Genomic DNA, 15,639 nt, shown 5'->3' on the forward strand with positions numbered 1-15,639 from the left:
GCAAAAGGAAAGACCGGGATGTCTGTCCATCCTGTATTAGGTGGTGATATAACTACAGTATCACAACCTACGACAGTGCAGGACAGTGACATCAGAGATGATGCAGCCATGCAACGGGTGATCTTTTGTTTACAAAAACTGTCAGAAAATAACAGGGAGGTGTTTGTTGCACTGAGTCAGTTAAAGTTCGGACAGTACCTGGGTGAACCTTGCTACGCTGCTGCTGCAGCACAGTTACCCTCAGCTAAGAACCTGCCTCCTCACCACCCGAAACAATGGAAAGATGGCGACTTTGATGTTTTACTGATTCACCGACACTACGGCCTCGTTATCTGCGAAGTGAAGTCTGTGGGAGCCAACGTACAAGCTCTGAATCTGTCACAACAAGATATAGACCAAAGTATTAGAAAGAAGCTTAGACAAGCTGTGAGTCAGCTGGACAAGGCGGAAGTCATGTTGTCTCACCTCGTGCACGATGTGGCCCCCGGTCTGCGCGTGTGTAAGACGATGGCTCTACCGAACCTCACAGCTCGTCAGGTGCAACAGGCCATCAAGGGTGACCCCAAGCTGTCACAGGTAAGGTTGCAGATAGCGCAATTCACCTTGTGTATGATGCTTTAAATAATTATTTTAATTCTACTTTAAAATCTTAGATATTCAAATAGAGAGGTTCGATGTACATCGACCTATTGTCAACAGGACTCTCTCGATCTTTTCATTGTTTCAAAAGTCAGTCGTAAGATGTCATATTTATAGACATGTTAACGTACGAAAAAGTTTTAAAACTATAGACTATTATACAAGCCATCGTTCGTGAGTTTCTGTAAATCAGCGATGAAAACATATCTATAATTATTTTTATAACAATCAGATTGGACTTCGATGTAAAATCTTTGACAGGTTATCACATGTTCCACTCTAATAGAGTCCATGACCTCTATTTAATGGTCTGAATGTAGGAATGAGGTCACAAAGATGTTTGACGTGAGAGAGAAAAGTTTGAGACCGTTAATGGAAGTTGAGAAGAAAAGAACATTTCGTTTACGAAGTGGAAAGATAAGAAGTTAATTCAGTGATTGTGTCGCCGTGTCGATGCCACCAAAAGTCGAAAGAAAGAAAGTGTCGCATTTACTGAGAGGAAGTGTAGACTTCTACTTATTCGTTAGAAGGAAGATATTCCCCAACTTTGCTATAGCCGTGTTGCCGAGCCGGCATATTCAGCCCACATGTTGAGAGACTGTGCCAGCTGTGATGAGTAGACTCATTCAGTCATTAACCTTTAACCCTTGACCTGCACCTGTGGTTGGTGGAATCACATGATAGGACACGGCAGCTGACATGTCAGCCACACTTGTCTATTGTAGGCGATAGTCAGCAGGTCCCGTACAGGACGACCTCCAGTCTTTGACATTCGTAATCCAGTTCTTCCTCTGACCACCCAGGCGTCTGCTAACTTCCAGGATGCTTTGAAGGACAGTCTTCGACAGGATGTCATGCCGGGTCACGTGACCAAAGACCAGCTTACGTCGCTTGACTGTTGAAAGTAGAGGTTCCTGGTGCCCAACAAGTGTGGATATCTTGCTTTGTACAAAGTCGCTGTTTTTATGTTCTTTATATGAGATCTAGATGAGCCTCGTTAGGAATATATTCTCGTATACCTGGATTCTTCTTTCAGTCACGGCGAGCAGCGTCCACATCCGTAGATCATGACTGGCACTACCAGGGATTTGTACAGCTTGTACTTGGTACTGAGCCTTTTCTTATGGCTATGCCTTATCTAGTCTAGGAATTGCCGCTGTTATTGTCACGATCCCTATGTGGATATCTGGTGTGGAGCTGCCGTCCTTGGAGAGGGTGACCCCAAGTGTTTGAAGCCGCTGACCTCTTCACGTTGTACCCCGTTCATGTAGATCTCTGCTTTGCCGTTGTCAATGATTATACTTTTTTTTTCTCTTTTCATTGATGGTCTCCATTTAAACTGCGTTAAAACTATCTGTCTGTTGGTGATGTCTTAGTTCTTTGGTAATGCTGGCTCACAGTCATCTACAAAAGGTTGCAGATCGGCCTTCCACGCATGATGTTCTCCAAGATGTTGAACAGCACAGATGATAGGGGGCGCCATTGATGTACGCCTGCTGTGGTGCAAAAGTTAGCTTCTGTTTGGTTATACGGTTATACAAGCTCTGACTTCGATGAACGGAGCCTCATTCGATTTTGAATGTTTGTATCACATGCAATAGCTCCTCGTGCCAGACTCTTCCGAATGACTTCTTACCTTCTATAAAGTTGTTGTCGAGGTCCCTCTGATGGTAAAGATGCTTCTCTATAATGGAGCGACTACAGAGTTTTATATTTGTGTAAAACTGATCTTTTGTTTGATTTTATATGTGACTCGAGTAATTGTACTTCTTTACTTGTAACACAGTACATAAAAGATATACAACCGAATTATACAAGCGTTTACTTATGGAACTAAAAACATTGTAAGTGAAAGGAAACGATTGCCGTGTTCCCAAGAGTGATAGTTCGAAAGTGGATGGATGCTTGAGTTTTGTATTGCAAGGGAATTATTTTAATGACAGTGATTGTTTCCAATGGTAGGCATCCCTAGGATTGGGATTGTAAATGTACTTTAATATTTATTTGTTGTAATAATAGCTAAAAGAACCCACTGACAGATAGTTTGTTGTGTGTTGACAGAAAGAACACGAAACTGTTAAACCTGAAAGGTGGAGTTGTGAGAGAAGGGAATGTACTAACGCACTAATGTTAAACAGATTAACAGCTTGTAAGAAAATAATATAAGTGTCTAGTTGTCACATGTTTTCAATATTGTCAATTTTGTAAATATACACGATATTTGTAGTTCGCTGTTGATAAACACACACACACACACACGTACACACACTTTCTCTTATGAGTTCGGTGTAAATTGATGGCAACTTTTATTCTGTTGTGTATAGAATCCAGTGGCCATTGTGCTCAATATTCAATTCTTCAACCTCATCCATACACTTCGTTCCTCTCTGTCTCGGTGTCATCTATTTAGTGACGTGTCTGTTTCTATGTTGTACGTTTAACTGTTTATTTGTAGACTTGCATGAACTGCACACCATTGCTGTATATATTTATTAATTACAGGAACTGTGTCGGTGCCTGGGCACAGCAGATCCCGCCGACATTACAGGTCTGTGTGTGTGCTGTGACCAGTTGTCTGACCTCAGGACGCCTTGGGATGTCGATGACCACGTGCTGGGGGAGCTCGCGACATGGTGGCAGCGGCGAGTTGCTGTGTCTGGACCGGACCGTCACATGACTTCTGAACTGTACAAGACACTAGTGCCAAGGTAAACAGAAAACATTAGTTGCAAACACATCAACATAATTTTAGAGGTACATAATAAACTAAAGTGTAACATGAGTGGCATTGTGTTGACTACAGCATTATACTTATTTCAGGTTCTGTGGTCCAGCTACAACAGTCACAGTGTCCTGTGTAATCGCCCCACGACTGAGTGTCAAGACCATGGCACAGGCTGTGTCTGCGACTGGAATGTGTTTTGCTGAAATAACTTTGTTCCCAGAGCAGGTGAGTCTACTACAGAGAGGTCGTCCTAGAGTCCTTCTCCACGGCCCTCCTGGCACGGGCAAAACCGTGATGCTGCAGCTGATGGCGACAGACTGGCTGCGCAATAAACAACTCGTCCACGTCGTGAGTACGTGGGACAAAAGCCTTCCTTCGTGCACCATGCTGTATAATCTGCTGCAAACAACTTTGGATGAAGAAGGTGCAGACACACCCAGCCAACTTATGTTTTTAAAATACGAGTTTCTTGAGGAAACAGACGTAGAGAAAGCTGTGAATGACTTGGTGCAAGCTGCTCATAAAAATCCCTTGCATGTCATCGTCGATGAGGTGGATCCCAGCTACGGGTAAGTTGCAAAATTCTGACACAGATGCCATACCTTTATCAACAGCTAATTTAGATGGAAGACAGCTGTGAAAATATTTTCACTTGCCGACTGCTTTGACTCCGTGACTCTTGCCCACATAAAAGTACCTGTTTATCAAGAATGTCTACACAATCAGAACCCAGACAGAAAACTTTATTGTGTCATTTCAAAAATGTATTTGGGTCTCTCAAGTTAAAGCCGTATTGACTTGTGTATAACTATTCTCTTATTTCAAAGGGAAAGTTTTGAGCTCTTTTACTTTTTATTTACATGTTTCTTCAGATCCACTGAATTTTTGTATCTAGTTCATATATTCTTGCGACCCTTGTGACTTATTAAGTGAAGTGATGGGAATTATATAATTCTACACTCAAAGTCAAACAAACAAACAAACAAACAAACAAACAAACAAACAAACAAACAAACAAAATGTATTCCAAAAGCACACTCATTCACAAACACTCTAATGTGACTATGAAACCTCAGTAAAGTGTTTGTATTTTCACACTCAGACAAGACATCTTCAAGACTTTCTGTGAGAAGCTGCTGGAACAAGTTGCTGATCTCCGTCTGTGGGCCGCATCCTGCCTCCATGGTCTCTCACCCAATGGCTGGCAACAGGAATACTTAACCCTACCCCTCCGCTCTCCTCCCACGGTGGTAAGAGAAGTCGCAAAAGCAGAAGAAATCAGATTCAGTCAAGACGTTAGAGACTACAGCGCCACCGGAATACCCAGCCACACAGATGGCCCGAGGTTAAAGTTCATTGGTCGAGGTCACTCGCGATTCAGCCCAAAAGACTGTGAAGAATGCGGGAGAGAGCTGGGCCGATTCTTGTGGAGTCTGAGGAACCCAGGTAGGTGAACTGTAGTTCCTCCAATGTTTATTTTCGTCATTTTCTCCCATCGTAGGTTACTTTCATTTTTGTGTCCACGTAGACTTATTTATGTCTGAAGCAGGATTATTTCTATAGAAAACAATTCCCCTATGCGTCTGTTTTGGTCCCAAAATGTCAACTTTAGTTGGTTTATTTGAGATAGTTTTAGTTTTTGTCAGCTGAGCAATGCGCAACCATGATTTCCCTATGTAATATTTGGAAAAATCATGAATATATCGATAGCCGCTGAAGCAACATTAAACAGAGTTTTTACATGACACAGCGCCAATCTGTATAAAAATTACTTTTAAAAATTGAACTGAAATACATTTTCATGTCTGCTTCTTTCTCATTGGTTTGATTTATAAAGAGTGTGTGTTGTTTTGGAACAAAGTCTTGAATTTTTCAATATACTAAATTTTCCGGCAGGGTCTTTAAGCGATGTTTAGAGCTTAAGAAGAAAGACTGTTATCAAGTTTCTTTAAAGAAAATTGAGCAGCATAATGTTTGATGACAAACTCATTACAAACACAATATAACAATTATTGCTTTGAAGTGTTATTTGTTCAAAATGAAATTTAGTTCAATCTGTGAATAAAACTGTTTTAAATTTAACTTCTTTGAAAATTGTTTGTTGCATTGAGAAGATTGTTATTAATATGGTAGCAATATTCTAAGGGTTTTATTGTCTACAAACCAAATTCTATAGATGGTTTATAAGAGGAAAAAATTACTTAGGAGTAATAGTAGTATGGGTGTGAGTTTACACAACGATCAACATAAACGTCATCAGCGAAGCAATAAAGGTGTTGAGAAGTCTGTAGCTTTCCACAGCAATACTCTTCTTTTCGTTTTTCCTTTTCCATCTTTATATTTTCTCAAATAGTATTTGACTTTAAAGATTTTAGTTTTAATATTGTCAGCTTCAGAATCATCCAACTGTACCATTCCTGCGTGTGGCAACACAGCTCCATCGTCCCCCGATCCTCTGCAGTGGAGAGACATGCTCGTGCTGTGGTGGAGTGACATCGCAGTTGATGAGCCTGGACTGGAGGAAAGAAACAACTCCAACCCCGGACTGCGATTACAGAGCGATAGAGACACGAAGAGATATGACTCGGCTTTCGAGAGTGGATTTAAGAATCGGAATATATGGTCTGGACTGATGTCAGAGTGCGTTCCAGTACAGGCGATGGCACAAGAGAATATTGATGACGTGGCCACGGCTGCCAGTGACGTGGTGTGGGTGGCTGACTATGACGCCGTGCGAGGCCTGGAGCGGAAAGTCGTCGTTATTCTGGATCTTCACGGCCTTGAGAACAACCCTGTCCGCCTGCACGCCATGTCGAGATGCACTTCACAGTTGGTGATTGTCACTCACTCTCCTCATGTTCGTCGAGACGGTAGCCCGCCCTTCAAAAAGCTGCGTCGGTGATAAACAGATGATAACACTCATTTTTGTAACGCTTTTTCCCAGCACCAAAGCCGAACTCAAAGGGGCCTTACATACACGGGTACGTTCAGAGCTTTTCATGGTAAGGTTATTAATGTACCTTTCATACACGAACACGCACACAGCAAGCACAACACAACGTACAACACACACACACCTTCGTTGAAACAAAATGAACCTAGCTGACGACTTGACTTTATAACGTATAGCTCTTTTGGTAAAATATTGTTTTATCGGTGATCGATTCGTCTTTTGGGCTTAGGACGATTTTACTTTCCGGTTTTGGTACAAAGTGGACCTACGTGAGATGAAATGGACCTAGCTGGAACAAATTGACTTTTGCTGTAGGGCAAAATGGTCTTGGCGCTAAATGACCCATGACCCAACATTAATAGACTCATAATAAGGAAGGAAAAGTTCATTTAAAGTGTCAACTAAACAGGCTGGAAGTTTAAGAGTTGCAAGGGGATTCAATGTGAGAGGAGATTAGGGTTATTTTAAAATTGAGAACTATTACAAAAATAAAATGCAGGGAGATTTAAATATATACATATAAAGCAAGACGAACACGATAATACATACCAGAGTAGAATTGAAAGTCAGGGTAAGTTTTATAAAAAATAGAAAACAGGATGTTCTGCTCCCGTAACCTAGTGACATCAATGCTGATAATCAGAGAGTGCAGAAGTTTGACAAACAGACGGTAGTGGTGCTTTGTGAGGGAGATAGAAAAAAAAGAACAAATATCAGGGCTACATATGAGGTCTGCCATGACTCAAAGTGAACCAACAAAGTCATATTTATAAGTCATAGAAAGCACAGAAAAAGATGTTTAAAAAGTGCTAAATACAACAGAGACATATAAATCTCTTGCCTATCAAAGATAAATAAAAGTTTAAAAAAAATAAATTGTGAATTTCAGATAGGGTAGAGATCTGTAACTATATGACACAGTTCAGTAGAAGAGGTCAAGTGTGGGACATACAGGTCGTAGGTCTTAATGTCAGCTCACAATGATTGTAATCTCCTGAGATAAATTTCGGAGCATCAGGACAAATCGAGTCGAGGTTACGAGTTACATTTGCATTGCATTTGCCGTGGGATGAATGTACACAAGGGTGAAAAGCAACTGGGGGAATTTTCTTCGAGATAAAACATTATTTGTCTCACTGTCTTTTGATTGGCTCCTCTATTATTTTTTTTTTTTTTACTTTGTGAAGAATCACATCTCAAATAATGGAATGGGGAATTTGAGTCAAAGAGATTTTCCTGTCCCCTCATCATCTTTTTGAGCGGGCGGCTCCTCCACTTGCCTCTCTTGTTTCTATGCCACTGATACCAGGAGTCTCCCTTTTGTCCCCAAAGCACATAGTTCTGTTGGGACACAATAAATAAAACCTACAATATTCAAAGTTGGACACTTAAACTTCTCTGGCAAGTATTATTAGTTTATTGTGCAACGAAAAGCCAGTGGAATGTACAGGGATCTCCCTTTGCAATGCTGTTAATCTGGGTTTTGCATGAAGAGTGTAGTATTTACAGTTTGTATAAAAGAGATTACATGCGTAGAGTTCTCCCTGAATTCCCTCACCAGTAAATAAATGAGGAGCTTAGAGACAGTTCGTTGACAGAAGAAATTAACGACCCAAAAGGAAGAGAAAGTCAGAAGTGAGCGAGACAACTCTATAGGGCAGTCAAAAAACTAAGAAGGGGAGTTAACTCTATATTATGCCCGAGAGATTCCGAGGATAGAGATCAGAGTTGTCTAACTTCCATCATAGCGCGAGTAGTTTTACTGGGACACGACATAAAAATGGGATCGCTAAAGGTTGAATGAGTAAACTTACATGGTTAACAGGTCAAGGTTCGAAACAAACATTTTTTTAAAAAAGTTTATATAATATATATTATGCAAATGCTTTTATATTAAATGACATAAGAACGTGTTGTGTGAGCGCATATATGTTAAACACATAATCTGGACATAATCATACCTATATCATTGTATATGAGTTTCTGAAATGAGAAAAAATAGATTACCACATTCTACCGGGAAACTCCAAACTCATACAAGTGTGAGTCTACTTGGTAGCGTTGGGACTGACGTGCGAACGAACGTGAGAAAATGTATAAGAAATGTAATCACTAACCTCACAACAAAAAGAAAGAGAATGTTGATGTTGATGTTGCTATTGCTGACGTACAGCACATTTAATTATTTATAGGCATTTACTTATTTTAAACCTATTTTTAGAATGAACATGTCTTTACTATGTATTGCGTTATTGTGTATACTGCGATTGAAATTTTTTGCGGGTTATGAATAATTAGACATTTGGACTTAAAGCTGGGTTGACCGTTGTGTTACAACGACTCAGCAGCAGAAGCTGTTTCACCGAGGGCTACACCAGTCCTGCGCCAGAGAATCGTGGGTCGAGAATCGATGTCACCTCGGCTACACACACTTTCTCACTGCATCCGCTGACGGCGTAAAAACCAACAAACATGCACGTGCTGTTGATTTGCTTGGGAAACATACATGCATGTTGTTCTATTCTTTTACCGAAACTGTGGTATCAACCGTAGTACCACCAGCAGCAGCAAAACAAGAATCAATTCTGTCGAAAGCTAATCTAAATATAGCCATGTTTGTTTATTTTTGTGTTGACGCCAGACTAAGTTTTCTTCTTGCCGATGTTGGTTTTGTCTGGCTGTTACAAAGTCCGATCACATGCCCTTGACTGCCATTGTTACCTGAACACGTGACGAATCACACTATCGCCCACGGATGCTACCTTTGTTGACTTAATAGGTCTGTTGTGCAGAACAGGTGTAGCTGAATGGTGGGAATATAATATTATAGGAATATCTGTGAGGCCGCTACTGACTTACAGGAATAACTCTTGTCTAGCGGGCGGCCAGCACAACAGGACAGGAAATGAGTGTCTGATAGCATTGTGTTCAACGGTTTTATCATGTTTGAAATTATAACTGCTGTTCTATATATTGTTACAGTTTATTCAGTCAAATCGGAGCTGAAGCTGGGGCTTCAGAGAATAAATTCTTATCTCTAAATGCCTAGTTTCATAGTTTGCAGAAAATGTTGGAACCTGTTATACTGCATTGTAATTGTAATGACTTTTTTATATATTGAAAACAAAGCACACCTCCCATTTAAATTGGCCATTGAGACAAATAAAGTTGGTTATTGTTGTTATTGCTATTGTTACGTCATGATTTCGAATGTATATTTTGACAATCACGTTCTCTACACATCGTAGACTTATTAAGTGTAAAGACAAGAACGATAAAACAATTGACTCCTGGGTCTTAACGAGTTCAAGCTAGAACGAACGACAAAGGCCTTTCAATCATTTACGGGTCCAGAGGTTGAAATTCTTACTCAAATAGAATAAATGTAGTGACATCACTTTCGTAATACATAGTATAATGGTGCTAACTGTTGATAGAAAACAAATGTTATTGGAGTAGACAGTTATAAACACGCATTTTAGAATAGCACAATATTTATTCATTATATACTTGAACTGTTAGTACTTTTATTTCCTAAGACGTTGAAACTGAGAAAAGATTTCTTAGAAACATTTCTACCTTCATCTTCAAATTCTGTCTTCACTCACATTTTGTAAGTCTATCATTCACTCATGCTCTGTGCGTTTATTTGCCAGTCTAACATTTCAGATAAACCACAAGTAAACTTCTCGCTATTCCACTTTCCTTCTTTCCGCTCTGGTGATACAAGGAAGACGAAGAAGTCAAAAAACGTCCGTTTATTGTGTTCCAGTGTCTCAACCCAGCCCACAACAATCAATCGTACACAGTCCCATTAAACGTAACAACGAGAAAATCGTGAGCTTTCTGTACAGTCAGCATCGTTCACACACACACATGCACCAACACACACACACACATACACACATACACACACACTCATACACATCTGAGAGAAGTTACGGTAACAAGGAACAAGGTGATATCAGCATCTGTCATGGCACTCATGTTATACAATGCTGACGAGTATAAAGAAAAAAATGGCAGCTAAGAAAGATTTTAACGACTTTTTAAACAACGAGTAAGCATAAATTAGTTTTTACACAGTCTTCTACATGGGATATACCAACAAAATAAAAAACACTCGTCAAGAACAGAGAGAAGAAGTGAGCCAAGTGTCACAGATCACAAGAAACGAAAATCACTTTTTATGTTGACGTTGTGTTCATTTGTTTGTCCATTGAGAAAACAGTTGTGTGTGCAAAGGTAGACAGTATGTGTAGCACATCTGTACACAAGTTAAACTCCTTCTGCTGATATTTTCAGTTCCATTATATTTACTACAGAGATGATAAACGAAAGCAGGGGCGCCATGTCGGCTGAAGAGTGATACAACGTCACTTCCGACGATAGGTTATAAGGCTAGGGGAGAGGGTTAGAGTGGCTCATCGCTGCAAGAATCTAAACAAAATTTAACTTCAGAAGGCATTGCTACCCAACAAAATTGATGACATATGAACGACAAATATATAATTATTCATATATACAAATATTCCAATAACACTACAGGCTACAAAATGAATCACTGGATCACAAGTTAGAACTACAGATGACAGTCTCATTTACCAGCTTTCAGTAGCCGCCATTTCCTTAGTATGTAATTGTGTGTTTAAAAAAATTAAAAATTTAATATCAACCATCTCCATAGCAACAACCATACAGGAAACTGCGAGGTGTTAATATCAGTAATAACTATTCAAGGATTCCTATAGGTTACAACATTTTAAGATTTATCTTAATATCAATCAAATCCAGTCAGTTGTTTATAGTAGTTTTGTGAGTCTGTAATAATTACTGTCTGTATAGCAAGCTACGGAAGACCTAGACTGTCCCGAAATACACGTGTGATGATAATAATAATAATAATAATAATAATAATAATAATAATAATAATAATAATAATAATAATAATAAATGCGTGATTTGTGTAGCGTATAGTCACGCTCATAATGGTGAAAAGATAAAGAATTTTCTCTATAGCAGATAGTAAAAAGTGAGCGTAGATAAAAATAAAGATTGATAACACATAGCTTTAAGCCTCTTTAATAAATAAATTGTTTAAAAATCTTTACGTCAGTAACAGACCTATTACCTACTTCTGTAATTTGATAGAAAAACGGGGAGGACATATTGCCAGATTCTTGGTGAAATCCTTGTCGTACAAACCTCAGTCCATATGAAGCAGATATCAAAACGAACCATGAAGTCGGCAGCAGAGTGTGAAAAAGAAATCCTTCTAGTCAACGTCCGGAAAGACTACAAAGGAAGCACCAAGACATTCAGACAGATGGTAAGAAAAAGTTCTCTTGGACAGATTATATTTTGATATAAATATTTTCGCCAACATTGCTATCGTATTGGTGCACAGATAGGCAAAGATTAAAACCCAAATTTCACACGGCAGAAAAATGAACCGGCAGTTGCTACTGATATCTCCTTGACAACCGTTTCTGATGTCAGACTCAACGGAGTGAAGATGAAGTGGTGAAGGGAGGATAAGTAGGGGAGAGAATCAGAGGAAAAAGGAGAAGAGAATGTGTATAAGAGAGAGGGAGAGAATTGTAAAGAACACGACCATATCTGTAACAACCTGTGCTTAACCTTAACATCTACGATCACGAAGTAGAAGGTCTGACCACATTACGGACAACACACAGAAAACACAAATGCAAAGTCAAAACATTTGCAGAAGGCACTGGAAGAATGGTAAAAAAAATCCATAACTTGTGAATGTTTGATAACGCTGTGGGTGTGAAATAACTTGTGAATGTTTGATCACACTGTTGACGTGAAATCGTCTTGGCACGGGTGCGCTCGCCGTGCACACATCGCCTCTCATGAATAGTTAAAGACCGATGACTGCGGGTGTGTCGCCGGCTGATGACTCCTACCCTACAACAACAACAACTCTGTCGCAGACACGATGGTTGAGCACGCAGCACCCAGCAGGGGGCGACTCGCCACCTTGGCACCTCGACGCTGGACTACTTTGACGACTGCATCCAGGTGGTGGTAATGAAAATGAGAAGAAATAGCAACGTGGCGATAACTGATGGTGTGAGACGATACAGGCAGCAGGATGGGAGGAGAGAGAGATGGGGGAGTGGTGGTGGTGGGGTGCGATGTGGTTATCAGGGACTGGAAAGGTTTGGAGGAAAAAGGAAGAGGTAGAGAAATAAAAGAGAAAAAAAATTAGAGGGGAAGAATTTTGAAAAAACCCAACTAATTAGTTAAGAAGTGTCGGTGGTGTGTCGCTAGTCAACAGACTGATTGTAGACATGATATAGCTCAAGCCTGCCTTGCGCCCGCATGCACGAAGGTATCGCACTCAGGGGTCAGCACGCGCGTGCATTTGATTTCGTACACGTGTGCATTCATCGCCTCAGTATGCTCGCAGCCGCACTTTCTCTCTCTTACACACACACACGTAGGTCCCTCCCAAGACCAGATTAAGCCTTGTTGTTGTTGTTGTTGTTGTTGTTGTTGTTGTTGAGGCACCGACCATTCAACCCTAGGGACAGTTTCAGTTACGGTGTTACTTTGTTCTATCTTGTGAAATACCTAAGCAGCAAAAAATCACGGAGTTAATGCTCTTTCACAATATAACCGAAAGCCTCAGAAAAATTAATTGCTTATCAGCGATTTTTTTTCTGACATCGTATTACATCAGACTTTAATTTAAAAAGCGCTAATAATAAAAATTGAGTGCAATGATAATGCAAATTTATCTTACCCGAGATAGAATAAGAATTTATCGGTTTTGGGTTTATGGTGGGATTAGTAAAAGGTTTTGAGAATAAACTTATTTATTTATGCCTGGGTGTGTAAATATATACTGTCGATATTTTCCTGTGGCTGCTTGTATGTGTACAGTTCCTGTGCGTGAGTGTGTAAGAGAACACGAAAGAGCGACTGGTGCTCACTGTACTTGTAGAAGCTCGCACATATAAAACACATGTATACACAAACATATCTATGTATACACATGGCCGAATAAATTGCATATATAGGTACACACAAACATGCCCACACACAGACTTGCACATGCATAGTGTTTCTCGGAGGGGTGGAGTGGGGATGGGGTGTCATCAGGAGAAAGGAAGAAAAGATGTAAAGCAACATTCCCCGATGTTCAGGAAACAACGGCGTGTTATTCATGTTAATGTTGCTCTTAATGCAACGACCATTGCTGTCAATAACAACAATCAACAATATTCCAATCCCTTCTTATTCGCACATCACAGAGATCTGTGTCACGTGACACCGTCATGTAAAGATAATCAGGAGAAGAAATAAGGATACTTGCGTGACATCGTGTCCGTCACCTCAGTAGTCAAAGCAGAAAGCGCTGCAGGCACCTTTAATCTCCGATTAACACAACAGACAAGGGAGAAGTCATTTCATAATTCTTGCTTCTTAAAGAGGCACACAGTCGACTAATCAGTGTAAAAAGCCACAGAGAGGTTTTTAGTGGTGTCAGGTAGGACAAGCCACCTTGACCTTATTCAACTCAGATTCGACAACTAACCCTAACCTGATCGAGAAGGTGATCAAGAATCTTTTGCCAAATGTACTATTGGATGCTAGTCCATGATCCTATCTTTTCGCAACTGACCTCAAGTTACACAATTAACCACTACAAATTCCAACAAGGAGAAGAACCATTGTTAATCCCGTTGCCTTAAAAGTAAAAACAAATGTGTGCTTGCCGCCAAGAAAGGCACAAAAACTCGCGCTGGCAAAACCTGCTGAGTCTTTCATGCGTGTCCGTGTGTATGGGTGCGTGCGTTTAAGTATGTATGAATGTGTTGACAGCATTGACACTAACTATAAACAGTGTTCACAATTTTTTGGCACACAAAGTCTCTTTGCTAAAAACAGAGGACGGACCTGTGTGTCAAGCAGTGACTCACACATACCAGCATCTGTGTTCTGCGCCTTCTACCCGAACGTATCCGGAGACACCAGGCCGTAGGTACGGGGCAGGGGATAAGGAGGGTAGGATGGTTAGCCTCTTATCTGGTGAGCATACCTCTTTCTTGTAACTACAATCTCTGACTTGAAGGCAAACGCCACTGTCACTACTGGCATGTACAATGCGTCTTTGTAACGAACGCCACGCCCCCTACTTCCTGCTGGTGTTGGCACAATAGAGCATGACCAGCCTTCAAATGTGTTTATCACGGGACACTTTACAAGCCAGTTACAAGGGTGTGATACCTGACAATTGCTTGATGAATTCAGAAAACAAGTAATTTAAATAAATTATTCCCCTTTGTAATCTTGAGAAGACAAGCAGAAAGAAGAATGTATAAAAGCAAAGAAAACATTGTTTGTGTGTATATGAATAAGATAATAGAAAAAGCCTCTTTGTTTTAACCAAACCACAGATTAACAACTCGCGTCAACAAGCCAGTTCTCTCACTCACATGCTGAAGAATGTTCAGATCGTTGTGTTTCCCTGGTAACCAAACAAAGCTCGAGTGGAGAACTTTTTTCTCTGAAAGCAGAGCAATTCACAACAGAAAATTGAGCACTTTGACCTGTAGCTTATCTCCAGCCGGAAGCATCAGATATACCGATCACTTGTTAACTGTCAGCACATGTGACAGGAGCGGAGGGCTGTAACGGTCTGTTGACAGCTGTGTGTGTATGTGTGTGTTTGCCCCTGTGTGAAAGTTCTTACGGGTGTCTTTGTTAAATACATAACCCTCGCTGAAGAAACGTGACCCAGGACAGCAGAGGTGTCCTCCCGTGAGCAGCAAGCGTGACGTCCGCCGCATCCACGCCCCACCCATCCCCAACCCCCTGCTGGTCAATTCTTGTCTCATTTTCTTGTCTTTCACGTCCTGTCCAATATCACAAAAGACGACGAGGGCACAGCCGGGGGCAAGGTCACGACATGGTCACCATAGTCCGAATCACCAACAGCACCAGCAGCAGCAAGAGAGGCTGACGACAGGGCGTGCGAGGTGTCATGGCCGCCCCGGAAGTAGTTCTGCCCTTGTACTGACTTCCGTCATGCGCTGAATGCGTGTCGACGCTTGGACGATCGTTCTGTCCGGCGTCAGGCTGCAGAAAGAATGAGAACACCATCACGTGATCGCTTCTAACAACGGACGCGGAGATACTAATAGCAAGTCCAGGAGAGAAGAGTAAGCAGCGAGAGGAGGAGGGGGAAGGCAAAGAAGGTGGAGGACGTAACAGAGAAAGTAAAGATAAGAAGAGGACGAGTTGGAAATAAGAGGTGAAAGTAACAATCAGAAAAGATAGGAGGAGGTAA

General features: G+C 40.8%; 2 protein-coding genes across 3 annotated transcripts in view; one reads left to right on the forward strand and one right to left on the reverse strand.

Annotated features, from left to right (window-relative positions):
• The window catches only part of LOC112572468, an 85,610-nt gene extending 75,398 nt beyond the window's left edge, over positions 1-10,212 (forward strand). For both annotated transcript variants that reach the window (XM_025252168.1, XM_025252164.1), the window contains one exon: positions 5,755-10,212. In XM_025252168.1, coding sequence (XP_025107953.1) covers positions 5,755-6,266 — 512 coding nt within the window. In that variant the 3' untranslated portion in view covers positions 6,267-10,212. The remainder of the gene's footprint in view (positions 1-5,754) is intronic.
• LOC112572470 overlaps positions 10,061-15,639 on the reverse strand; it is a 78,525-nt gene continuing 72,946 nt past the window's right edge. The window contains exon 6 of the mRNA XM_025252170.1: positions 10,061-15,428. Within this exon, the coding sequence (XP_025107955.1) occupies positions 15,252-15,428 (177 nt within the window). The 3' untranslated portion in view covers positions 10,061-15,251. The remainder of the gene's footprint in view (positions 15,429-15,639) is intronic.

Source organism: Pomacea canaliculata, linkage group LG9 (assembly GCF_003073045.1).
Source record: "Pomacea canaliculata isolate SZHN2017 linkage group LG9, ASM307304v1, whole genome shotgun sequence".
NCBI classification, from domain to species: domain Eukaryota; kingdom Metazoa; phylum Mollusca; class Gastropoda; order Architaenioglossa; family Ampullariidae; genus Pomacea; species Pomacea canaliculata.